The 27,447-nt window shown below is 42.4% G+C and overlaps 1 protein-coding gene and 1 pseudogene across 6 annotated transcripts in view; one reads left to right on the top strand and one right to left on the bottom strand.

Annotated features, from left to right (window-relative positions):
- The window catches only part of LOC111969950 (calcium-dependent secretion activator 1-like), a 184,002-nt gene that overhangs the window by 18,706 nt on the left and 137,849 nt on the right, over positions 1-27,447 (bottom strand). For 3 of the 6 annotated variants that reach the window (XM_023996350.1, XM_070445574.1, XM_023996351.1), the window contains 7 exons: positions 26,118-26,259; positions 15,959-16,114; positions 15,442-15,589; positions 14,285-14,359; positions 14,104-14,187; positions 13,654-13,686; positions 12,467-12,574 (listed from right to left, as the gene is read on the bottom strand). In XM_023996350.1, the coding sequence (XP_023852118.1) occupies positions 12,467-12,574; positions 13,654-13,686; positions 14,104-14,187; positions 14,285-14,359; positions 15,442-15,589; positions 15,959-16,114; positions 26,118-26,259 (746 nt within the window). Of the gene's footprint in view, positions 1-12,466; positions 12,575-13,653; positions 13,687-14,103; positions 14,188-14,284; positions 14,360-15,441; positions 15,590-15,958; positions 16,115-17,988; positions 18,133-26,117; positions 26,260-27,447 lie in introns of all 6 variants that reach the window. The other 3 variants (XM_070445576.1, XM_023996349.1, XM_070445575.1) reach the window with 2 other exon arrangements.
- Positions 10,671-10,789, top strand: LOC111970786 (5S ribosomal RNA; annotated as a pseudogene).

Here is a 27,447-nt window from a genome sequence, read left to right as displayed (position 1 = left end):
GTGTGTGTGTGTGTGTTAGTGCTCCACAGATTGGCCCTGGTTGGTGCAAGGCTGGGGTGTGTAGTAGGTGTCCTGCTGGGACCCAGCTGTGTCTGCAATTAGCGGGAGGCATGGAATGATGATTGTTGCCGCGACGATGCTAATGCAAAGTGACAGGCTTACATTTAAAGGAGAGGGGAGGCCGCTGTGTATCACAGAGACATTACGCACCAATACTTTTCCTTTTTAACTCTCTCACACACGCACGCACGCACGCACACACACACACACGCAAGCGTGTGCATTCACTCAAGAACACACACGGCCTCTGCTCTACAAGCTCCTTAAAATAAAAACAAAACAATCCTCAAAAATCCATTAAAGAGTGGTAGGGCCGATCAAAGGCACAACCTTTCTCCAACACTCCTGGCCAGGGTGTCTACAGGGCTTTGTTAGTGGTTAAAAAGAGCTGTCCACACTGGTCTCCTGGCCCAGATAGAGCTGGCAGCCAGGGCAGCTAAATTAGGCCCCCCAGCGGGCGGCTGAGGGGAGGACCCGGGGGTTGAGAAGTCTTTAAATCTGACTACAAGACATTATGCACTTACGACAAAGGGGCAGAGTAATCCTACCTGCTTGCTTTTCAACGCTGCTGCTTGCCTGTTATTGTCTGCTTTATAGCTCCTGAGAGGAGGACCATTGATGACGGAACTCAATTACCATAGTAACTCACACCGGTGACCCCCAGGTCTCCCCCCACCCCCCAAAAGAGCTGATCCCATAGGTAGTCAGTCCTTTCACAGGAAGCAGACGGCCCTATACCGTGTCCCTCCACGCTGGCTGAGCACCACTGCTGCTGTGGCCCTCAGATCCTGCCAGCACCCTGCGCTCCGCTCACACCGCTCTCCTTTCTACTTCTCTAAACATAGGGGAGTGCAGCACTCTGAAAGGCAAAATTGAAATAAAGTTTCAGGCTCAGCAAGTTTATGGGCTTCAAACTGTTCTGATTGTGCCGCATTTACAAAGGAGAGGCCGGCCAACGATTCACACGCTTCAGCGCAACCTTAAGTGGAACAAAATTCCTCTGTGTGTGCCCAACCACTACTAAATCGCTAAGATAGTCAGCCTTTCCTTTTAAAGAAATGTGAAATAAGTAAGGCTAACAATAAATGTTCTGTGCATATGTAACACAAGACTGACATAAATGTCACCAGTCACCAGTCACATTACACTAGTTAGTGTCAGTTGAACAGATTACAGTGTCAAAATAAGAGTACTTTACAAAAACATGGTTAAAAAAAGAGAGAAAGAGCATGTTCTGAGGAACTAAACGGTTGGAATTGTGGACTACACCGGCGCCATTGAGTAAACACACAATAAAGGACAGAAAAGCTCAGTGAATAAAACCGAGCAAAGGCCTGAGCAAAGTGAGCCATACTCCTTTCAAAAGGCTGCTTAGAGGTGGATTGAGGGGCTCAGAATGATGGGTAAAACACTTGTGGACTTCAGACTATAGGGGGAACGAAATGGAATAAGCCAGCAAGCACTTGAGGATCCCGCCGAGCACCTGAATGGGAAGGAGGGACGGGGGGAAGAGAGGGGGTGCAGAAAGTGAATGGCCTGCCTTTTGGGACCAATTTGTTTCTTTTCACCCTTTCCCCCTGCCTCTCCGCTGACAGATGTACAAAGAGGGACCCGCGCTGAGCCTCTCATCCACATGCACCGGCAAGCAGCTGTCACTTTTGTCAGACAAGTTAATCAAACAAATGCCACCATACCTCCCTTTCGATAGAGAGCGAGAGACAGAGGAAAACAGAGAAAGAGAGAGAGAGGAGAGAGAAACAGAGAAAATGGTGTGTGTGTGTATATGTGTGATCAACCGATCCTATCACCCCCCTTCCCCCAACAGGAGGACTTGTCCCACTCAACATAAAAGACGGCTCCATTTAACTTCCATTTCCCTCGTCTTATGTTATTCATCCATTCCTTTCCTCATTTGGTTTTGACCACTGACATGGACCTCTGGGGTGGGTCAGGAGGGATTTATGCCAGAGTCCAAGATCACAGTGAGGGTAGATGGATGGATGGATGGATGGGGGGAAACAAAATGCTCCCTCAGTAATTATAAAGAGTCTAAGCTGCTTACAGACTTCATTAAAAGGAAGCGAAACCTTTTGACATGTTTTCAACAGTTGCAGTGAGTCTATATACTACCTGTTTGTTATTCTTAGTCTTATTTTATTCTGGCCTTCTATCATCCAGATTCTTCATTATCCATTCCAAAGCCTCTTTTCACCATTGGTTTATATCAACATAAAGAGATTATTAACTGGCATGAAAAACAATAAGCATTGCGTTCATAATGAGATGTATCATGGCTTTACATGGGAAAAACGCATCTTACTCTTGCTATTGGATTCATACACAATATATCTAAGACTGGCATGCATTGTGTTAACACGTCCTCATCCTCCTAAAAACATTTCTTCAACCATATTTGTGACTATGTAGATTTTCCCAGATTCAATGACGCTTTTGTTTTAATAGTAAACATGTTTGCTTCTCTTTTTGTAGATGTAATTTGATATGAAGTTAATCCAATTGATAAAGGAAGATCAACAACACAAACCCCCCCTCATGAATATAGTATAGTCTTCAATAGGGCAAATACACTATTTCCTTCTACATTATGTCTTTTTTCACAGTAAAAGTGAAAAACTAAATCCCCAAAATGAAACCCTGACTGGTAAACAACAGAAACAACAACCAAAACATGTGCTTTCTTTTCACACCCTAGTTTAAATAGAAACACACGCATGTCTGTCCCAAGAAATTATACTATATATTCATTGTATTATAAAAAAAAGTGAAACAAATATATAGATTACAAAAACTAAAATAAGACAATGTATAGCTAACGTTAAAAGTTTATATTTGTATTTATTATGGATCCCCATTAGCTGCCAAAGCAGCAGCTGCTCTTCCATGTGATCCAGAAAAATGAAGGCAGTTTATACAATTTTAAAAACATTACAATAGATTCACAGATTTCACTACACACTGTGTGCCCTCAGGCCCCTACTCCACCACTACCACATATTTACAGTACTAAATCCATGTGTATGTATAGTGCGTATGTTATTGTGTGTGTGTGCCAATGTTTGTGTTGCTTCACAGTCCCCGCTGTTCCATAAGATATTTTTTTWAATCTGTTTGTTAAATCTAATTTTACTGCTTGCGTCAGTTCAGTTACTTGATATGGAATAGAGTTCCATGTAGTCATGGCTCTATGTAGTACTGTGTGCATCCCATAGTCTGATCTGGACTTGGGGACTGTGAAGAGACCTCTTGTGGCATGTCTTGTGGGGTATGAATGGGTGTCCGAGCTGTGTGCCAGTAGTTTAGACAGACAGCTCGGTGCATTCAACATGTTAATACCTCTCATAAATAAAAGTAGTGATGAAGTTAATCTCTCCTCCACTTTCAGCCAGGAGAGATTGACATGCATATTATTAATATTAGCTCTCTGTGTACATCCAAGGGCCAGCCATGCTGCCCTGTTCTAAGCCATTTTCGCAAGTCCTTTTTTGTGGCACCTGACCACACGACTGAACAGTAGTCAAGGTGCGACAAAACTAGGGCCCTGTAGGACCTGCCTTGTTGATAGTGTTGTTAAGAAGGCAGAGCATCGCTTTATTATAGACAGACTTCTCTCCATCTTAGCTACTACTGCATCAATATGTTTTGACCATGACAGTTTACAATCTAGGGCTACTCCAAGCAGTTTAGTCATCTCAACTTGCTCAATTTCCACATTATTTATTACAAGAATTAGTTGAGGTTTTGGGTTTAGTGAGTATTTTGTTCCAAATACTATGCTTTCAGTTTTAGAAGTATTTAGGGCTAACTTATTCCTTGCCACCCACTCTGAAACTAACTGCAGCTCTTTGTTGAGTGTTGCAGTCATTTCAGTCGCTGTAGTAGCTGACGTGTATAGTGTTGAGTCATCTACATACATAGACACCCTGGCTTTACGCAAAGTCAGTGGCATGTCGTTAGTAAAAATTGAAAAAAGCAAGGGGCCTAAACAGCTACCATGGGGAATTCCTGATTCTAACTGGATTATATTTGAGAGGATTCCATTAAAGAACACCCTCTGTGTTCTGTTAGACAAGTAACTCTTTATCCACATTATATCAGGGGGTGTAAAGCCATAACACACACGTTTTTCGAGCAGCAGACTATGATCAATAATGTCAAAAGCTGCACTGAAGTCTAACAAGACAGCCCTCACAATCATTTTATCAACCAATTTCTCTCAGCCCATCATCAGTAATTTGTGTACGTGCTGTGCTTGTTTAGTGCCCTTTTGAATGTCCTTCCCTATAAGCATGCTGACATTCTGCTGTCAATTTGTTTACTGCCTTTTATCTGGTGAAACACAATTTTCCCCAGATGTTTACTAAGGGTTGGTAACAGTCTGATTGGTCGGCTATTTGAGCCAGTAAAGGGGGCTTTACTATTCTTGGGTAGCGGATTGACTTTAGCTTCCCTCCAGGCTTGAGGGCACACGCTCTCTAGTAGGCTTAAATTGAAGATGTGGCAAATAGGAGTGGCAATATCATCTGCTATTATCCTCAGTAATTTTACATCCAGGTTGTCAGACCCCGGTGGCTTGTCATTGTTGATAGACAACAATAATTTTTTCACCTCTTCCACACTGACTTTACGGAATTCAAAAGTACAATTCTTGTTTTCATAATCTGGTCCGATATACTTGGATGTGTAGTGTCAGCGTTTGTTGCTGGCATGTCATCCCTAAGTTTGCTTATCTTGCCAATGAAAAAGTAATTACAGTAGTTTGCAATATCAGAGGGCTTTGTGATGAATGAGCCATCTGATTCAATGAATGAAGGAGCCGAGATGGCTTTTTGGCTTTTTTCGCCCAAAATTTCATTTGAGGTGCATCAAAGCTTTTTACTGTCATTCTTTATATAATTTATCTTTGTTTCATAGTGTAGTTTATTTAAATGTTTGTTTAGTTTAGTCACATGATTTCTTAATTTGCAGTATGTTTGCCAATCAGTTGGGCTGCCAGACTTAATTGCCATACCTTTTGCCTCATCCCTCTCAACCATACAATTTTTCAATTCCTCATCAATCCAAGGGGATTTACCAGTTTTTACAGTCATTTTCTTAATGGGTGCGTGCTTATTAGTAACTGGAATAAGTAGTTTCATAAATGTGTCAAGTGCAGCGTCTGGTTGCTCCTCATTACACACCACAGACCAGCAAATATTCTTTACATCATCAACAMATGAATCACTACAAAARYTATTGTATGACCTCWTATACACTATATTAGGCCCAGCCTTTGGAACTTTGGTTTTCCTAGATATGGCTATTATATTGTGATCACTACATCCTATGGATTTGGATACCGCTTTAAATCAAATATCTGCAGCATTAGTAAAGATGTGATCAATACATGTTGATGATTTAATTCCTGTGCTCTTTGTAACTACCCTGGTAGGTTGACTGTAATCTCCTCAACAAAGTAACAAAGCAGGGTCATCACACTTGGTCTAACTAGAGCCTTCTTTCCTTCATTCTCTCGTTTCTGTCCTTTAGCTTGTTTATCTGGCTCTCCTCTCTGTCTGCCTGACCCACCCTGGCTCTCCTCTACATCTGCCTGACCCACCCTGGCTCTCCTCTCCGTCTGCCTGACCCACCCTGGCTCTCCTCGTCCGTCTGCCTGACCCCACCCTGGCTCTCCTCTCCGTCTGCCTGACCCACCCTGGCTCTCCTCTCCGTCTGCCTGACCCACCCTGGCTCTCCTCTCTCGTCTGCCTGACCCACCCTGGCTCTCCTCTCCGTTCTGCCTGACCCACCCTGGCTCTCCTCTCCGTCTGCCTGACCCACCTGGCTCTCCTTCGTCTGCCTGACCCACCCTGGCTCTCCTCTTGTCTGCCTGACCCACCCTGGCTCTCTCTCCATCGCCTGACCCACCCTGGCTTCCTCCTCCGTCTGCCTGACCCACCTGGCTCTCCTCTCTGCCTGCCTGACCCACCCTGGCTCTCCTCTCCGTCTGTGCCTGACCCACCCTGGCTCTCCTCTCTGTCTGCCTGACCCACCCTGGCTCTCCTCTACGTCTGCCTGACCCACCTGGCTCTCCTTCTGTCTGCCTGACCACCCTGGCCTCCTCTCCGTGCTGCCTGACCCACCCTGGCTCTCCTCTCCGTCTGCCTGACCCACCTGGCTTCTCCTCTCCGTCTGCCTGACCCACCCTGGCTCCCTCTCGTCTGCCTGCCCCCTGGCTCTCCTCTCCTCTGCCTGACCCACCCTGGCTCTCCTCTCTGTCTGCCTGACCCACCCTGGCTCTCCTCTCGTCTGCCTGACCCACCCTGGCTCTCCTCTCTGTCTGCCTGACCCACCCTGGCTCTCCTCTCCGTCTGCCGACCCCACCCTGGCTCTCTCTCCGTCTGCCTGACCACCCTGGCTCTCCTCTACGTCTGCCTGACCCACCCTGGCTCTCCTCTCTGTCTGCCTGACCCACCCTGGCTCTCCTCTCCGTCTGCCTGACCCACCCTGGCTCTCCTCTCCGTCTGCCTGACCCACCCTGGCTCTCCTCTCCGTCTGCCTGACCCACCCTGGCTCTCCTCTCGTCTGCCTGACCCACCCTGGCTCTCCTCTCCGTCTGCCTGACCCGCCCTGGCTTCCTCTCCGTCTGCCTGACCCCCCTGGCTCTCCTCTCCGTCTGCCTGACCCACCCTGGCTCTCCCCTCTACGTCTGCCTGACCACCCTGGCTCTCCTCTCTGTCTGCCTGACCCACCCTGGCTCTCCTCTACGTCTGCGCTTGGAACCCACCCTGGCTCTCCTCTCTGTCTGCCTGCCCCACCCTGGCCTCTCCTCTCCGTCTGCCTGACCCGCAACTGGCCACAGTTTAATTTTGCGTGCTGCACAAGAAGCTCAAAATGATTAAACTGTTCACTTGGCTCTGCGCTTGGCGACAGGATCCTGAAAAAGTGGTAAAGTGTCTGGGACAGTGAAGTGGTATCAGTAGGTCTGTCAGTTATCCTCCTCATCATCATCCCCACCACCACAAGCACAAGCCAGCAGCAACATCAACAGTAGCAGCAGCAGCGCAATCTCAATCGAACATAATCCCTCCTGCTCTCCCCTCCATTGCCCTTGGCAGTCGTGAACCAGTTCCCTGCGTGGCGATTAAAGCGTTTTAACTTCGTCATAAAGTGCAATCTTGCAGATCTGATAACTACCAAGGTCAACGGAAATACTTCAAATCAATCAATGAGCTGGGCCCTAATCCCCAGGAGGCAGATTAAGTCTATAATTGACCCGTGTAATCCGTGTATCTGTGGTTGGCCAGGGAACAACTGGACCCAGTGCCGGCCGGGCACCATGCCTCCCAAAATCTTTGTTCCCTGGCACTGGAGGCTGGAGGTCCACACCAGGCAGCTAGCATATCAGTGCAGTGCTGGATTTGGCCTTGGCTAAAGAGATGGCTGTTTTAATCAATGATCTCTGGGCCAGCCGCATTAAGTCGATGAGCCCTTACGTTAAGCACAGCTGTTTTAATCCTCTTCTCTTCAGCTGTTCTTTCAAGAAGGAGGAGGGGATATGGGGGGAAGAAAACAAATTATTTGTTCCTCTCCCCCACACACTCCCTCACTCCATCCAGCTCCCTCCCTTTCCCTGCCCCTGAACTTAACAAACTTAGCCATCTGACTGCGAGTTTCATCTCTTTAGCACTGTATACAATTTGGTGCCGCTTAGGCAGCTTGGAAAAAGAGAAATTGCTCCTCTGTAAAACCTATAGCACATCACGAAAGCCATCTGTACTTTGAGAACAGTCCTGTAAGATTAATCATTACTGTTGAATAATACCCGCATCACTCTCCCCAAACACAAAAACACACACATACAGACATACACACACACATACATAGACGCACAAACACACACATCCAGTACACCTGTCCGAGCCTCAATTTTCACAAACAAAAATGTATTATTAAAGAGATCATAGAATGATTGGATTCATGGTGAGGATCGTGGCATGTAACAATGGCCTGAATCAAATAGTACTTTTCTTCTCACTGATTGCAATAACAATTCAGAAAAAAATAGTTGTTTTACCCTCTTGACATTGGCACAGAGCTATAGAGCTGTTGTTACTGAGAGAGAAGAGGTGAAATTAATACTAAAATAATGTTATGGTTTACCAGCCCCCCCTGCCATCCAATCTGTCACAACATAGGCCTTATTCACTTTCTAATATGTCTCCAATCATAATGAATTTCTTGGGCGTTGTTGTTTTCTTAACATACTAACTTATGCCCATATGGTCAGACTGATCCCAGGCTAAAGTCAGTCCTTCTGACATGTATTTAAATGAAGTGAACCATATCCTTATTGTGTCTGATATGACATCTACTGACGTCTTGAAGAAATCCATGTCTCCACCCTAATTAACCCTGAGGGGACATAAGGTATGCCTCCAGATCAACTGGCTCCAAAACACACACACACGCACAATTACATTTAAACCCTTGACCAAATGTCATCAGGACCCAAGGGATTAGGGTAGGGGAAACAATTGAATACAGAAATTTTCCTTAGAGGAACGTCTTATGTTGTTACTCCTCAGAGCCATTGCTCAGGTCTAAGGCTGAGGGTGGGTATTAGAATGGATTCTTAGGAAGGGCCCTAGCCACACCCATACCACTAAATCTGCCCTTAACCTTTATAGGGCTAAGACATTCCCTCCACGCATCTGATTGGTCTTTTGGCTCCTTCTAAATCATCTATTCTAACGGGCACCAATTGTACCAACTCAACGTGGGACGTAAATCATTGCAGGTCAAAAGGAGATCAAAAGACAGAAAAGAGAATTTTGAACTTTGGTTTTTGTCTAGATGTGTAAAATGTACATGAGGGATATTCATTTATAGAGGCATTGTGTGATTTGAAAAGTAATCCCCTCATGATCAGCAGTACAGAGAATAATAATGTTATTTTCAAGGTCAGCATCTCAATCTCTTAATTTGTTTTATATTATGATAAAATAGAACAGGATTTAAATCTTGTCTTCTGATAATCTATTATGGAATGACATCAAAACACCTGAAATGCAAATCAATTTGTTTAAGTGGATATCATGGATGGGTAGCATTTTTGTTTTATTTCTTGAAAAGAAAAATATCCCAGTAAAAAAGTATTTATCCAAGATAAATATATTTTGATTACACTTAACTTTACTATTGGCTGTTCACCTGTTGTTTTGTCTTAGAAATAACATGGTTGAAATGGTAATAACTTCATGAATACCTAATAATTATGTTATAATTTATCCCCCCAAAAAACACATGAAATCTTAAAGGTCCAGTTTAGTCAATATTCAGTGTTATTTGCTGATAGTTGCTGGTTGAAAATGCAATCTACACAGGACCTTCTAATCAGCAGGTTTGCACGGGAGGAAGATTACGCTTTCCATGGTGTAAATTGGTTAATAGACAAATAACAAATATAGTTCCAAACCTCTCTGCCAATAACAGCTATTTTTCAGTTTCCCCCTCCCAGACAGTCTGGGCAAAATTCTTGCCTGAGAATTAGTTTTTTTGCAATTTTTTTTGCCCATTTTAACATAAATCTATTAGAGTAAAATACTTAATTGTTACCCAGAAATATCAAATTTATATTGATATTAAAARGGCTGTATTGGGCCTTTGATGTAAATAGCAGCTGAAGCCAGACTTTAATTTCAACCGTTACCAATGGTTATGTCTGACAGGATGCATATTTCGTTTACAGACAACAGCACGTGCTACTTTATAATTAGTTATAGAATAAATGATTATCCCTGGAAATAAAAGAACAAAACAAACAATCCCTATCCATATTTTTACAGAACAGATGCCCCCTCCCCCTCTCTGTTTAAAACTGGTATGATCCCCATGTTCTTTAGTCCTTTCTATAAAGTGTTATCGGGGGTGTCGGTGAAGGCAGACATTTATGTCTAAGAAGCAGTAAGGCTGAAGTTATCTGATCCTAGAATATCTCGTTTGGGGGAGCATCAACATTTAGGCACAATTTTGACAGCTTAACAATGTGGAGATGTTGCAAAAACCGACTAATACTCAAAGTATTAAACTATTTTAAGAGCTATGTAGAGTAATTCAAACGATAGTGTCTGTTTTGGCAACATCCCTGCACTCTTGTGCTGTCAAAATGTGTCCCTGAGTGGCGCAGCGGTCAAAAGCACTACATCGCAGTGCTGAGGCGTCCCTACAGACTGGGGTTCGATCCCAGGCTGTGTCACAGCCGGCTGTGACCGGCAGCCCCATATGATGGTGTACAATGGGCCCAGTGCCTTCCGGGATAGGGGAGTGTTTAGCCAGGGGGCTTTCCATGGCTCACCACACTCTAGCGACTCCTTGTGGCAGGGACGGTCGCATGCAAGCTGACTTGTTCGTCAGTCGAACTGTGTTTCCTCTGACACATTGGTGTGGCTGACTTCCGGGTTAAGTGAGCAGTGTAATAAGAAGTAGCACGGCCAGGCGGGTCATGTTTCGGAGGACGCATGACTCGACCTTTGCCTCTCTCGAGCCCATTTGGGAGTTGCAGTGATGAGCCAAGGAAATAATTTGGGGATAAAATGGGCAAAAGAAAATAGGCTTGTGACCAGACCACCCTGAACATGCCTGATCTTGTCTGATCTTGGTAGCTAAGCAGGGTCAGGCCTGGTTAGTACTTGGACGGGAGACCGCCTGGGAATACCAGGTGCTGTAAGCTAAAAAAATAAATAACAAAAATGTGTTCCTCAGTGTTGTACGAATGCCAAGGAGGTTGTTAAGGGAGGGATGCTGAGTGCATGCATGTATATATGGGGTGAATCTCCAGGGAGATGGGCCTTGCTAGTAGATGTACACAGAAAGATTATTTGACTCTGAATCATGCCACTGGACATAATGTGTTAAAACAATCTGACATGAGAGATAAGTTCCATTTCAAAATATATAGCTAGGTGGGAAAGTGTTTGCAAAGTAAAGCTGAAAGAAATGTTGAAAGGCATTGTGGTTCAAGTGAGAAAAAGAAAGAGATGGAAGGAAAGGGAACATACATAGAAAACCAAGGGCGTTGTTATGCTTTTTGATCCCTGAGCATGAACGCATAGAAACAGCAGCATCACGCCTTGGTCATATTGAGCAGAGCGACAAGAAAAGGACAACATAGAGGAGTCCTACAGCGCAGCAAGACACCTTCATACGCCACAGTACTGCCAGAGGGAGAACAGATAGAGAGTGACATATATATAGAGAGAGAGGCCTCTGCTATAATCAGAAAAGAAATGCTCTTCTGAGAGAAGACGATACAAGCCAAACAGCAGGTCAAAGCAGCAAGAGAAACAAACATGGAGAAGAGACACTTTCACTCAGAGAAGACTGATTAGATAGAAGGCAGGTCATGCCAGCAGGCCTTAGGGGAAGCCACACACACACGCATATAACACACACCCACACACGCGCACAGGTGCAATCTGAGGTTCTCACCCCAAAAAGAGTAGTGGACAAATTGGTCAACATGCATCACAGAGGATTATTTAGATAACCAGGTTTCAGGCTATTCATTAAGACAGTGTTCTCTTTTCTCATTTCTCCCCCCACTTTATTCACTCTCAAATACAAACTCATTATATTTCTCTTTTTCCCTTTCTTCCGTTATTTCTTTCTTTCTCTCCATCCTTCTTAAGCCCTTATTACAATAAGCCCTGGGTCAGAGGCCCTCCTTTCTGTTTGTCGTTCCTAAGAGGAAGATTTCGTTGGAGGAAGCCCTCATTGTCAAAATGGGACAGTTCCAAGTGTCTTGTATATAGTCCAATGTGGGGAACGGGTCAGCAGTGTGTGGGGAACGGGTCAGCAGTGTGGGGGAACGGGTCAGCAGTGTGGGGGAAACTGGTCAGCATAAGCCGACCTACTAACCCTAGCCTTTTGATTTGATTATTAATTTTGCTACAGATCAATTAGTGGAAGAACACAATGTATTGTAATGGCTGAAGACAGAATTTAGACTGGGGAATTGTYAAGACGGTATTAAGTCATCTTATAGGAGGGCATTCTATTGTGTGGCCTTCAATTGATGAACCCCTGCTTGCTGACTCGCAGAGAGAGAACACTGCTTAAGATAATCCTCCTCAAGATTTTGCACTTCTCAAACAGAAATAAACAGAAGATGCAGAAGACTTCAGTAGAGAAGACACAGGCTAGAGCATAGTGTATTCAGTATGGAGGGAAGAGTTAGAAGTAAAGCAAGGGAAAGAGAGAGACGGAGAGAAGGAGAGAGAGAGCTACTTGTACAGCTGCGAAAGAAAAGCCAGAGAGCTGTTCAAAATGAGACTTATCCCTCTGAACCGACTGTTTTATCACATCTTGGAGAGCCTCCCCCTGTGAGGAGACGGCATTGGTTACTTACGGCAAATAACCTTTCTATGTACACCTCCTCATTGACCTTATCCCGCAGCATGTCCTGAGAATGGCGCACAAAGGTCACGTAACCGTCTGCAATGTCCATCCCAGGCTTCTGCAGAACACGAGAGAGAGAGAGAGAGAGAGAGAGAGAGAGAGAGAGAGAGAGAGAGAGAGAGAGAGAGAGAGAGAGAGAGAGTTGAGAACAAGAGGGAAAGAGTAATTAGCCCCCAAAAAACAAATTCATTGTCTCACCAAGGCACCGAAACCTGTTTACCTCATAATAAACATGATGGAGACCAGCAAAGTGACATAAGTTATTATCAACTGTTATGTCATGTCAAGCTCTAAGACATGCATATGAAAAACTGACAGGTATTAAAATAAACATTCAACCCAAAGTGTTATCAAATTGTCATTTTCAACTCAGAAAAAAAAGTATTAAAATGTACAGTTGACATCTCTGGAGAGGTGTTTCATTTGCAGTGCATATAGACCCTGGGCTATGGCTGTCTTTTTCACTGAACTTCCTATTAGAGATCTGTACTTGGCCCAGAATCATCTGTCACAGTCTGGGCATGTGCAAAGTGAACAGAAGAACTAGGAACACGTGATCAGGCTGCTGAACAGACTGTTAGGAGGGCTGCCATTTCTCATGCCATCTCAAATATTCAWYRYMGWSWYTGRGTMTGRYWYTYWGWSWSTSWYTGTGTGTGTGTGTGTATTTCCCCCTCGCGCCTCTTCTCCGGTATATGAAACACATCTTTTGTGCCAGCGGACGAGGTCATATGAATTTGTATTTGTATTACCCGCTGTAAACTGAACTTAGTTAACACATCCCTGAGTGGTTCCAAAGGGTGCAAATTAGTATGTTTCTCCAGTGTAATTTTATTTTGTGCATTAAGCAAACAATTACCATGCAGAAACTAGGGCCCTGGCCCTGCGGACATAAGAGGCCCAATCACAGATCCACTGACAAGGCATACATTTAAAAAGTGCCGTGTTGAGCTTTTGTGGGGTTTTGTTACACAACACAACAGAGACACTCACAATGACATGTCTAGCTGGCTGTTTTTGCCCAGATCCATATCAGGGAAGATGGAATGACACACACACACAAACATGTACACGCGCACACTTGGACTGGGACAAGAAAAACACAAGTACTGATAATAAAGCTATTCTCCCACTTACAGGTACATCCACATACTTTGATGCAGCTTTCACCTTGAAATGAGACAGAGAGTTTAGGTGAAAAGGAAAGATTTGAGATTCCAACTGTGCAACTTCTTTTCATTGTAAAAACTGTATACTGTGAGTGTAGCTTCAGTGTGTGACTGCAATATGCTTAAGTGAGTCGTGCCAGGAAATGTAATAACACAGTTCACTCAAAAAAAATGTAGACTTCTATTACAATGTTCAGGAAACTAAAATACTTAACCTTTTCATGCATTGGGAGTGTTATCATGAGCAAATTGAGGGAGAGAGCTGTACATTCTCTGAACATATGTTTGCTAAAGGTACAATATTTGAACAAGACTAATCCTACCCTGTGATGATTAAAATCATATCAAGATCAGGGTCCAGTTCTGTATGCAGTGTACGATGAGAAAGAGGGGAACGAGAGAAGGAGTGTGTTCTTACTGTGAAAGAGAGGAAGGAGGAGAAGAGAGTGCCCTCGTCGTATCTGGACAGTTTGGCTAGGACACTCTCTAGAATGACCACAAACTGACAGACAGGGAGTTATGTTACTGGCAAGTCTAACACATTAATAACAACATTCATGTAATATCACTTTCAGATGTGAGTAAGACAGCAACAGCACCTTTGCTACCAGTAAGGTGATCATCTCCTTCACAGTCTCCTCTATGAGAGCGTCAATTTGGGAATGGTACTGTCTCTGTGAGGAGAGAGACATGTTAGTCACAACGTCCAAATCCAGCGTCCCTCCCTTCCCTTATGTTTGTTGCTACCAGGTCTCACAGTAGGCCAATATGCTAATCAGTAGTATGACAGCATTCTTTTGTCTTCAAGTGAGCCATGTAAAAGACCTCAGACTAATTAATTCTGCGCTGATAATTGGTATCGGTCTCTAGATTGTGCAGAGATGAGAACTGTCAAATCTACCCCATGTATATTCAGTACCATCTACACACATGCTAATGAAATCAAAACATTTAAAGTGTTGGAAGACTGGGGAAAACTGCATTGATGGCTAATTATACATTTGGGAACTGGGAGTGAGATTTCAATTGAATTGTTAGCCACACTTACCCAATCTCTAACAAACTTTCACAAGATAGAGAAAAGAAATGAAAAGATGATAGTGAAAAAGGAAACGACTACAGCAAAAGCACATATTCAAGCAAAAGCTAAATCAGGAGACACAGCAATCACAGTAAGTGCCATTGAAACTAATTGTCAGTGAAAACCTTGACAGAAATACATATACAGAATGTACTACTATACAACATGTATTGTATAAGCATAGCATTACATAATATGAGCAAATAGAAAGAAATGAAGCATAGAAATGCTGATTCTAATTGACCTAGAGCTCCTGAATCCATGCAATTTTAATAGAATACACATCTAACACACAGCTGGTGAGCACAAAATGATTTCCCCAAAGTGCATTGGTACTGCTCCAGGGTGGATACTGGTCTGTATATCCAGTGCAGCATGCTCAGTGATATATCATATAAATCAGAGTGAAAGAGAAATCACTACTAGACATCAATAGAATGATTTACGTTATATTACATCTAGAATATAATAGGTGGAAACTGTGTTGGACTGAGGCTGTGCAGGTGGAGGTGGACTGGTATCTGATGTCTGATCTAAGACTGGTATCTGATGTCTGATCTAAGACTGGTATCTGATGTCTGATCTAAGACTGGTATCTGATGTCTGATCTAAGACTGGTATCTGATGTCTGATCTAAGACTGGTTAAAGACTATAAGGAGGAAGGAATCCTCTACCTCCTGTCCCAGCTCCATGGCACACAGCTTGGCTGACTGGGCCTTGGCATCCACCATCACGTTGAACATGGTGCAGATGGACTGAGGCACGCGGAGGTCTGTGGTCCGACTGCTCTTCTGGAGCTTGGCCTCAAAGGCCACCCTCGTTCTGGAGACAGGGACAGAGAAAGGAGAGAGGTTGTGGAGCACTATACACGGACCTACAATGTCTGTGTGTGTGGATGTATTAATGTATACTTGCTATTTCTAGGGGGTTTAAGGTTAGAATTAGGGTTAGAATTAGGTTTAGTGTTAGGGTTAGGAGCTAGGGTTAGGTTTAGGATTAAGGTTAGGTTTTTGGGTTAAGGTTAAGGGTTAGGGTTAGGGTTAAGGTTTGGGTAAGGGTTAGGGTTAGGGAAAATAGGATTTTGAATGGGATTGAATTGGGTGTCCCCACAAGGTTAGTTGTACAAGACTGTGTATGTGTGTAATTGTGTGTAAGCAAGTGCAAGGGTCCCATTCAGGAGCGTTCTCTCACCGTTTGACGCAGGACTCAATCATGTCGCTGGACATGAGTTTGAGCCTGCTCTCCAGATGTTTGCCAAACTCCTCCTCAGGCCAGTGCAGGTCTCTGATGAAGGTCTGCAGCGCATCCAGCTTCCAGAACAGGTCCTCGGATGTCCCCGAGCCATTACTGGGCAGGAAGAACGGGGCACAGGTCAGGGGTCACAGCTAAGAGGTTAAAGGTTAGAGCACTGTTACACAACAGGAGAACACATGGGGGGTAGAGGACTACATCAAGGATCAGAGAGGATGGGCAAATCTAGGTTTCAGGATTCCATTTGTTTGGGTTATTTTGACCATTTACCGATTGGTTCTAAAATATTTTGAATGGAAGATACTATATATTTGATCTATTCCTGGCCAATGAGGTTCTATGAATTGTGTTCATCAAGGTCCCAATCAGTGTATGGTAAAAATAAACAGACATGAGTATGTCTTTGACCAATTAATAACCTCAGAGTTGAGTAGTTATCAAAACCAGGGAAAAAGTAGGGCTCCATGCACACTGGAGGTTGGTCAGTTAGTTAGTGCACTCTGGGAAAACACACAAGGAAGGGTGGGGTTGCTTTCTGATGCGGTGGTGGAGACTGTATCCCACTCCCATTCCCTGTCCCCTTCCCCCAAACCCTGCAGAAAGAGAGAGCAGATCTCTCCAGCCACACAGGTCTCTCCAGACACACAGGGGCCTTCTCACAACTAGCGCCCACAGGTAAGAGCTCCAACACAGGGTAAACAGGGACTTATCCTCCCTAGCACACTGTGGCAGACTGGAGATCAGATACATGTGATGGAAAGACACAAATTCAATACTTTTAAACACTAGCTTGGGTAGGGCCTCATTTAATAATGATGTGTAATTTAGCATTTCCCATTCTTGGTGTTTTCCAATCAGCTTAAAAAGTAATTTGTGTCTTTCCACCCTTCAGTTCAAACACATGCAGTCGGAGGAAAATGAAAAGCCATTGATGGTTCTCCATTTTGAAACACTGCCTACTCTAACCCCACTCCCCATGCTAGGGCCTTGGCATGAACATGGCTGCAGGTAGAACAATAAGAACACTGGGACAACTTGGATCCTGGAAAAAGAACATCAGATCACAGGCAGTGTTTTACTACATATTTTAGAATAGGCTGAGCCTGTTTTTTCCTAATTATCAACATTGTGGTTGTGTCAAGGCTGTGTTTGAGTTTTATTTTGTGGGGTGAGATTGGCTTAGTCTTTATGGCTTATTTACAAGATACCAAACCTGCTTTTAGTTCAGGCCTATCTTTGACAGAACAGTGCCTTTACATTTTGGCAGCGAATGTATTCATTTAATCTCTCTCTCTCCTTTCACACATTTTTAGTAGCTGGTGCTGAAGATGTTTCACTTTGGTAATGTGTCAGGTGTACCTCAAGGTGCAGAAGAAGTGCTTTTGATCAACATATCTAAACATAGCTTTGCAATTATCTTCACGCTGTGTCTCTCCTTGGTCCCCCGGGAGGGCTGCTAAGAGCTAACAGGTAGACATGGAGTTTTACAACTGGCAGAATCACTAATGAAATGGGACTTCATTTCATATTCCGTCAATATAAAAGTGGGATCATTATCATGGTGTGAAGAGTGAACATGATCTGTTTTAAAGTAGGCGTATCTGAGAGGCTCATGCCTCAGTAAAGACAAGCACCAGGAGCCCTAGGGCTGATCAAAGCTCTCCTACTTCTGCACGTTAGGCATGGTTGGTTTTACAAATGCACTACAGGCCCTACTACGGTAAGTAAAGTAAAATAGTAGAGTAAAATGTGTCAATATTTTATTGTAGCCTATTGTTGAGTAGCTGCCTTTAGCTAACTAAGTCAAATCAACTAGGTCAAACCTGACCCCATCTAAATTAGGATTGGTGGATATTGCCTGTACATCTCCAGAAATTGAGCCAGTACTTCAGATGACATGTGACATGTTCATGCCAAAAACACACATGCATTTTTCATGTTTCAGGCTCCAGCAGAGACTCAATACACACTCCGAGTCACATGTAGCTGCCATCCAGTTGGGTGTAGAAAAGCTAGGCATTGTTAGAAGGCTAACTGGTGGTAGATTTGGTACTTTGGGCATTTGGAGCTTGACATTTGGTAGACTCAAATCAGGAAGATTACTTGTTAGGCTCCTGTGTAGAGGAAACAGACATCAAATCAAATCAAAATAAGATGTGCTATAACAGTGGTAATATGGATGTGTTTTAAAAGGGAAAGTGAAGCAATGCCCAGAAAAAGAAAAACAATTGGTGAGGCAGAGCAAATTTACAAGAAAAATAGTAGTCATTAAGTTGAAATAAGTAAGGGTATAGTTGCAGTGAATAGAAGAGACAAATCTAATGTTGAAAAATGATGTGTAAAGAGTGTCTTATCAACATTGAAGCGAACAATGACTAAATATAGTTAACAATTGATAACTCAACATATGGTGACAGCAAATAGCTTTGACATTAATACAAGGGATACCATATGAACACTAGGGAATACCAAACAGAGGAAAAATGTTTCCAACAGCATTTTCAGACATATGGTCTTAGCTGCAATAGGGAACATTTGAATTAAATAGATAGTAAATAATCTTGCTAGTACAAATTAATATATTTGGTAACGATTTACTTTGACTACATATCCACAACACATTTATTACACATATTTATGTATTTCATGAACGCATTATAACAGGTCTCAACCACATTATTAAAGGTTAATGAAATATATTCATAGCATATCTATAGTTCATTCATGTCATGCTATGCAAGAGCTCATATTTAGGTATCTTAATAGATTCATCATTACAATGACAGCTTAGTGTCATCATTATGGCTGTTGTCAAAAGTATGCTTCTGCCATACCTGTGTTAGTGAATATGCCAAAAGGCCAAACCACGTTTAGAAAACGATGCTGATATATAGCCTGTACCAGCCCCATRTCCCCCACCGGCCGGTATAGGCCCACGACTTACCTTCTTCTTCTCACTGAGGTCAATGGTGCATAAAGATCCCCACAGGGTTGAATCTTCTGGGTACATTTTACGGATAACATTTTGTAGTTGATACTATAACTCTTCCGTAACTCATTAACAGCCCTTCTCACAATTAAGTTAGTCATACTAGTCTATTATGCACACATGAAGGGTATGAATTCTATGCAGTCACATTAAAGTCAAATCTATTTTCCCATAAAGCATTTATAGCACTTCATGGTAATTACCTGTTCAGTTTGCCACTCTGATCTATAGCACCAACATTAAAGATCTATGTATGAATTTTATGCAGTTAATGTACTGTCATTTCTATTTTCTCATTCATAAAGCATTTATAAGGCATTTATAAACATGCCTCACTTATCAAAAAGAATACGAACACAACACAGAATGGTATTTTATTTCAATTTTCCATATGTAACTTTAGCTAGAAAACAATTGCCAAAGAATCCTACTATTGACATTTTTCAGTTAGTTTTTCTTGAATAGATTTAACAAAGATTCATATTCAAAGCATTCAAATTCAGCTAGCAATAACTATTTTAGTGAGTAAAACGTAATAACACAAGGTGGTAAAGCTAGCTAGTGTTTCCCCCTTATTCAAKATTTTGTTAACAATGTTAGCTATTTCACTGTTTACATTGTACTTTTGCACATTACAGACCTTTTAAAACAGGACAAATTAAGAGAGAACATGGAGATATATAAAGAACTCATCTTTGTATTTGTGCCATTCTAGCGTATGTGACAGCATAGGCAGTGACATGGAGGCTATCTCCATTTAGAAGTAGTCAATGTTCTTCTTCACAATTGACTGATCCCGCCTGATGACCCGGTTGGACATGACTCCAACAAGGTCATCAGGAGGGATCAGCCAACGAAGTTGGAAGTCCCACCCAGTTGACTACAATAAAATGGTGGAAGCCCTCAATGGCACTGSCCATGCTAATATGGCGCTGCTCATGCTAATACGGCCTTTTGGCAACTAGAAGCCTCTATCATTCTCTATGTTTTGACTGCAGATGAGAGGTAAGTCATGGTGGCATCGCTTCCGGGTGACAGCCTAGCATTCGTCTGGCTTTTAATAGCTATTTTTGTTATTTTAAATGTACAAATGTATACTTTCATTCATGAAAAAGGTTAACAAAATGTTTAATAKATTTTTTAAATGATTTTTGTAGAAGCGAGAGTTCACCAGGAAGTGTCATTTCAATGACCACTCAACTCTCACACGCTTGTCCTGTGATAGTGCATCCAAAATGGAAAGAATGCGATGATGTTTGTCTCTTAATTCAAATAAAAGAAGAAAAAAATTGTCATATGCTTTGTAAAGAACAGGTGTAGACAAACAGTAAAATATTTACTCACGAGCCCTTCCCAACAATGCAAAGAGAAAAACGAAGATTTTTAGAAAAATAATAACACGAGGAAAAAATACACAATGAGTAACAATAACTTGGCTATATACACGGGGTACCAGTACCGAGTCAATTTGCAGGGGTACGAGGTATTTGAGGTAGATACAGTTGAAGTCGGAAGTTTACATACACTTAGGTTGGAGTCATTAAAACTCGTTTTTCAACCACTCCACAAATTTCTTGTTAACAAACTATAGTTTTGGCAAGTCAGTTAGGACATKTACTTTGTGCATGACACAAGTAATTTTTCCAACAATTGTTTACAGACAGATTTTTTCACTTATAATTCAATGTATCACAATTCCAGTGGGTCAGAAGTTTACATACACTAAGTTGACTGTGCCTTTAAACAGCTTGGAAAATTCCCGAAAATTATGTCATGGCTTTAGAAGCTTCTGATCTGTCTCTTATACACATCTAGATGTGTATAAGAGACAGATATTGTAGACCTCCACAAGTCTGGTTCATCATTGGGAGCAATTTCCAAATGCCTGAAGGTACCACGGTCATCTGTACAAACAATAGTATGCAAGTATAAACACCATGGGACCACGCAGCCGCTATTTCTCAGGAAGAAGACGCGTTCTGTCTCATAGAGATGAACGTACTTTGGTGTGAAAAGTGCAAATCAATCCCAGAACAACAGCAAAGGACCTTGTGAAGATGCTGGAGGAAACAGGTACAAAAGTATCTATATCCACAGTAAAACGAGTCCTATATCGACATAACCTGAAAGGTCCCTCAGTAAGGAAGAAGCCACTGCTCCAAAACCGCCATAAAAAAGTCAGACTACGGGTTGCAACTGCACATGGGGACAAAGATCGTACTTTTTGGAGAAATGTCCTATGGTCTGATGAAACAAAATTAGAACTGTTTGGTCATAATGACCATCGTTATGTTTGGAGGAAAAAGAGGGACGCTTGCAAGCCGAAGGACACCATCCCAACCGTGAAGTACAGGGGTGGCAGCATCATGTTGTGGGGGTGCTTTGCTGCAGGAGGGACTGGTGCACTTCACAAAATAGATGGCATCATGACGAATGAAAATTAGGTGGATATATTGCAACATCTCAAGACATCAGTCAGGAAGGTAAAGCTTGGTCGCAAATGGGTCTTCCAAATGGACAATGACCCCAAGCATACTTCCAAAGTTGTGGTGGCAAAATMGCTTAAGGACAACAAAGTCAAGGTATTGGATTGGCCATCACAAAGCCCTGAACTCAATTCTATAGAAAATTTYTGGGCAGGACTGAAAAAGTGTGTGCAAGCAAGGAGGCCTACAAACCTGACTCAGRTACACKAGCTCTGTCAGGAGGAATGGGCKAAAATTCACCCAACTTATTGTGGGAAGCTTGTGGAAGACTACCCGATACATTTGACCCAAGTTAAACAATTTAAAGGCAATGCTACCAAATACTAATTGAGTGTATGTAAACTTCTGACTCACTGGGAATGTGATGAAATAAATAAAAGCTTAAATAAATAATTCTCTACTATTATTCTGACATGTCACATTCTTAAAATAAAGTGGTGATCCTAACTGACCTAAGACAGGGACTTTTTACTATAAATGTCAGGAATTATGAAAAACTGAGTTTAAATGTATTTGGCTAAGGTGTATGTAAACTTCCGACTTCAACTGTATGTACATATCCTAGGTAGGAATAAAGTGACTAGTGCCATGACTTGCCCTCCTGGATGGAGATCAAAGGTGCCGGCTAATCAAAGGTTTCAAGACTCTCCTGGGGGAGATGGCCAGTTTTATGACGTTTGTAAATACCTTGCAGGAACTTTCTCTCCCTTGCCATGCAGTATTGAGGGGAAAGAACCATTTTGTTACAAAGAGATTATTCCCGCCAAAACTCCCAACATCCAAAAGTGGATAATGAAACAATATTTCTAACACAAAGAATGTGGGAAGAACTATCATGTCAGATAATTTATTGTTTTGTGATATCATTTAAGCCGTTATAACGGAAACATTGTAACTTTAAGAGATTTCACAATGTATATGTCAGAGTTACATCTACATGTTGTATAACTTATATGATTAAATATGAAACATGCTGACGTCATGGGAGAGGTGGTGTTGTTGAGTCGTGCGCGGCCATGCAGTCATGGGTGAACAGGGAGTACAGGAGGAGACTAAGCACACAGCCCTGAGTGGCTCTCGTGTTGAGGGTCAACGTGGCGGATACATTGTTTCCTACCCTCATCACCTGGGGCCGTCCAGGATCCAGTTACAGAGGAAGGTGTTTAAACACAGGGTCGTTAACTTAGTGATGAGTTTGGAGGTGTTGAACACTGAGTTGTAGTCAATGAACAGCATTCTCACATAGGTTTTCCTTTTGTCCATGTGGGAAAGGGTAGAGTGGAGTGCAATAGAGATCGAGTCATCTGTGGATCTGTTGTGGCGGTATGCAAATTGGAGTGGGTCCAGGGTGTCTGGGATGATGATGTTGATGTGAGCCATGACCATCCTTTCAAAGCATTTCATGGTTGCATATGTGAGTGCTAAGGGGTGATAGTCACTTAGACAGGTTACCTTGGCATTCTTGGGCACAGGGACTATGGTGGTCTGCTTAAAACATGTAAGTATTACAGACTGTGTCAGGGAGAGTTTGAAAATGTCAGCTGGTCAGCGCATGTTCTGAGTATGTGTCCTGGTAATCCTTCTTGCCTTGTGGCCTTGTGAACGTTAACCTGTTTAAAGTGATCACGGAGAGCGTGATCACACAGTCATCCAGCACAGCTGGTGCTCTCATGCATGGTTCAGTGTTGCTAGCCTTGAAGCGAGCATAGAAGGAATATATCTCGTCTGGTAGGCTCGCGTCACTGGACAGCTCGAGACTGAGTTTTCCTTTGTAATTCATGATAGTTTTCAAGCCCTGCCACATCTGACGAGCATCAGAGCTGGTGTAATAGGATTCCATCTTGGTCTTGTATGAACGCTTTGCCTGTTTGATGGTTCGTCGGAGGGCACAGCGGGATTTCTTATAAGCGTCTGGATTAGTATCCCACTCATTGAAAGTGGCAGCTCTAGCCTTTAGCTCAATGTGGATGTTGGCTGTAATCCATGGCTTCTGGTTGGGATATGTACGTACGGCCACTGTGGGGATGACTTCGTCAATGCACTTGTTAATGAAGATGTTGACTGATGTGGTAAACTCTTCAATGCCATCAGATGAATCGCGGAACATATTCAAGTTTGTGCTAGCGAAACTGCATCCACTTCATCGGACCACTTCCAAATTCAGTGCGTCACTGATACTTCCTGTTCGAGTTTTTTCTTGTAAGCAGGAATCAGGAGGATAGACTTATGGTCAGATTTGCCAAATGGAGTGTGAGGAAAAGCTTTGTATGTGTCACTGTGTGTGGAGTAAAGATGATATAGATATTTTTCACCTCATAATGTCCAAAAGTACAATGTATGTCTTAAAATATACAGATAGCTACCATTGTTAACTAAATGTCATGAGTTTTAAGATGAGTTTAACTTTTATTGACAAAGTTGGAAAATATGTTGACATTGCCAGGAGCTAAGCTAGCTAGCTAGCTACATTAGTTTTACATACTAAAATAGTTATTGCTAGCTATGAGTCTGAAATGAGGAATTGAATATGAATACAATAAATATCCATCTTTGTTAAATCTATTAAAGAAAAGTTGAACTGAAAAATTTGAATATTAAGATACTTCGGCAATGTCCTCAGCAATTGATTTATGTGCTAAATCTAGAAAATGTAAATAAAAAATGTCATATTTCCTTTCTGTGTTGTGTCTGTGTTCTTTTTGATAATTGTGGCACGTTTATAAATGCTTTATGAATGGGAAAATATAAATTATATTATATTGACTGCATAGAATTCATACATAGAACGTTAATGTCGGTGTTATAGATCAGTGGCAAACTGTACAGGTAATTACCATGAAGTGCATAGCTATAAATGCTTTATGAATGTGAAAACAGATTTTACTTTAATTTGACTGCATAGAATACATACATAGACCTTTCATGTGTGGGTTATAGACCAGTATGACCTACTTAATTGTGATGTGAACGAGAGTTGCTAATGAGATATGAAAGAGTTATGATATGACCCTCAACTACACAATTTGATCCGTAAAATGTACCCAGAGGATTCAACCCCGTGGGGATCTTTATGCACCATTGACCTCAGTGAGAAGAAGAAGAAGGTAAGTCGTGGGCCTATACCGGCCGGTGGGGGAGATGGGGCTGGTACAGGCTATATATCAGCATCGTTTTCTAAACGTGGTTTGGCCTTTTGGCATATTCACTAACACAGGTATGGCAGAAGCATACTTTTGACAACAGCCATAATGATGACACTAAGCTGTCATTGTAATGATGCACCTATTAAGATACCTAAATATGTACTCTTGCATAGCATGACATGAATATGCTATAGATATGCTATGGATATATTTAGTGAACCTTTAATAATGCGGTTGAGACCTGTTATAACATGTTCATGAAATGCTTATGAGTAATAAATGTGTTATGGATATGTAGTCAAAGTAAATAGTTACCATATATTTTTACACAATTGCCCACAAWTATATACTGAACAAAAATATAATTTACAGTTCATATAAGGAAATCAGTCAATTGAAATAAATAAATTAGGCCCTGATCTATGGATTTCACATGACTGGACAGGGGCACAACTATGGGTGGGCCTGGGAGGGCATAGTCACACCCACTTGGGAGCCAGGCCCAACCAATCAAAATTAGTTATTAAGTCAAAATAGGGCTTTATTACAGACAGAAACACTCCTCAGTTTCATCAGCTGTCTGGATGGCTGGTCTCAGATGATCCCAAAGGTGAAGAAGCTCGGATGTGGAGGTCCTGTGCTTGCATGGCTACACGTGGTCTGAGGTTGTGAGGCCGGTTGGAAGTACTGCCAAATTCTTTAAAACGACGTTGGAGGTGGCTTATGCTAGAGAAATTGACATTACATTCTCTGGCAACAGCTCTGGTGGACATTCCTGCAGTCAGCATGGCAATTGCACGCTCCCTCAAAACTTGAGACATCGTTGGCATTGTGTGTGTGACATAACTGCACATTTTAGAGTGGCTTTTTAATGTCCCCAGCACAAGCTGCAGCTGTGTAATGATCATGCTGTTTAATCAGTTCTTGATATGCCATAACTGTCAGGTGGATGGATTATCTTGGCAAAGGAAAAATGCTCAATAACAGGGATGTAAACAAATTTGTGCCCAAAATTTGAGAGAAATAAGCTTTTTGTGCGTATGGAACATTTCTGGGATCTTTTATTGTTGCTCATGATACATGGGACCTACACTTTACATGTTGTGTTTATATTTTGTTCAGTATACATCATTTATGTGGATATCAAACTATTTAATGTACAAATACATGGTACAAATGATCACCCCCAAAATATCTGAATATTTATTTTAACATGAACAGGAAAGCCTAAAATCATTGACAGTAATTCATGTTTGAAAAGATATTAACATCTACCTATATTGTATGTTGGGTAGTACCCAACATCCTTTATTGATTAATTGGCCTACATGAAGAAAGGTATGCTTAGGCTACTGCAGTTTGACTATTCTGGGTGCCAGTCAGTTTCTGCCATAGCCAACTTGAATGCAGAAACTGTGTAGCACCCAGGATATCGAATCATTACAATAGGGTGTTGATTCTAGATGATGAGGTGCCCTTACTTGACAGGCTCCCAGGACTCTCTCTCGAAGCCCCTGTGGATGGACTGGGCGATAGATGACTCCATGAGGTCCACATAACGCACCACAAGGGGGGCGTACAGGTCCTGCAGGTGTCTGTGGAACTGCCCGTTGCACAGGTTATCTGAGACAGGAAAGAGCATATATTAAGTAATTCATTAAATTGTAACACCAAAGGAACAATCATCAATATAACAGCCAAGGGAGAATGACTTCTCCTTCCTGTCTTCCTTGAAGTGATCGCTGTCTTGAAAGGACTGGTCTTATGAAAGCTATGCTGTGGAACCCTTGCTTTAAGCTTTTGAGTCTATCAGAAGGAAGCTAATAGTAGTCTCGCTCCTCGCTATCAGGTACCGTACTAGACTATTCTCTGTGTTGGATATCTGTTGCTATTAGTATTTTCAGACAAGGCATGATTCCTCTACATTCAACTGGTAAAAAGGCAACGCTAACACAGACCACGGGAGATAAAATGGAGGCCAGTGTGTGCTAATGCGATGGCTCACGGCTCCACACAGTGGGTCTGTATTTTATCCCTTTGAGCGCTCGCTCTCCCTCTCTCTGTGTGTGTGTGTGTGTGATTGTGTGTGTAGGCTATATGTGTGTGCTGCGTGTATAGAAGTCAAGGTCGATGATACACAGTAGGTGTGATGTTTATTTTGTTCCTTGATTGCCGCTCTCCAATTAGCCACTTGAGCGGCTGCTGTACACTTTGATGTATTTGTCCAGAAGTGATGATGCAGGGCTCGCCCCTCTCCCCAGCCACTTCTGTTTTAGACCTCATTAACTGCTTCAATGGCGTCTGACTTTTGGCGCCTGTCTGGTGCTAGGGCTATTTCCTGCCATATAAGCTAGCTGCTGTGGGGAGACAAAACAAATGACCTTCTGTGTAAAATGCCCCTGTGATATGGAATGGTAGTTGTGGGGATGTTGCACTGTGTGTGTAGTGTAGATTTTGACATTGTATACTCTGTCAGTGTGCTCCTGTAAACCACTGGAGGACCCTGAGGGACACGGATAGATGGATGCTATTTTGGTGACCATATCACTCATCACCGTGTGAGGTTTGCATGTTGAGTTATGCTGTCAAAGTCATGGGAATTACAATTACTAGTATTACATGGAATTAGTCCATGTGTGCTACATCAATTATACTGTATGTAAAGAGTGCACTATGAAATCCAACACATCATGTGTTGACATGCAGTGATCACTGGAGCCTTTTGGTATTATAAAAGTCAATTGGGGAAGAATACCATTAATTTCGCCCTTCTGTTTGGCTTGTATCCAGATGGTCTAGTAACTATGATCA

This window comes from Salvelinus sp. IW2-2015, linkage group LG11 (assembly GCF_002910315.2).
Source record: "Salvelinus sp. IW2-2015 linkage group LG11, ASM291031v2, whole genome shotgun sequence".
NCBI classification, from domain to species: domain Eukaryota; kingdom Metazoa; phylum Chordata; class Actinopteri; order Salmoniformes; family Salmonidae; genus Salvelinus; species Salvelinus sp. IW2-2015.
The sequence above is the reverse complement of the archived record's forward strand: the minus strand, read 5'-3'. Positions and strand labels throughout refer to the sequence as shown.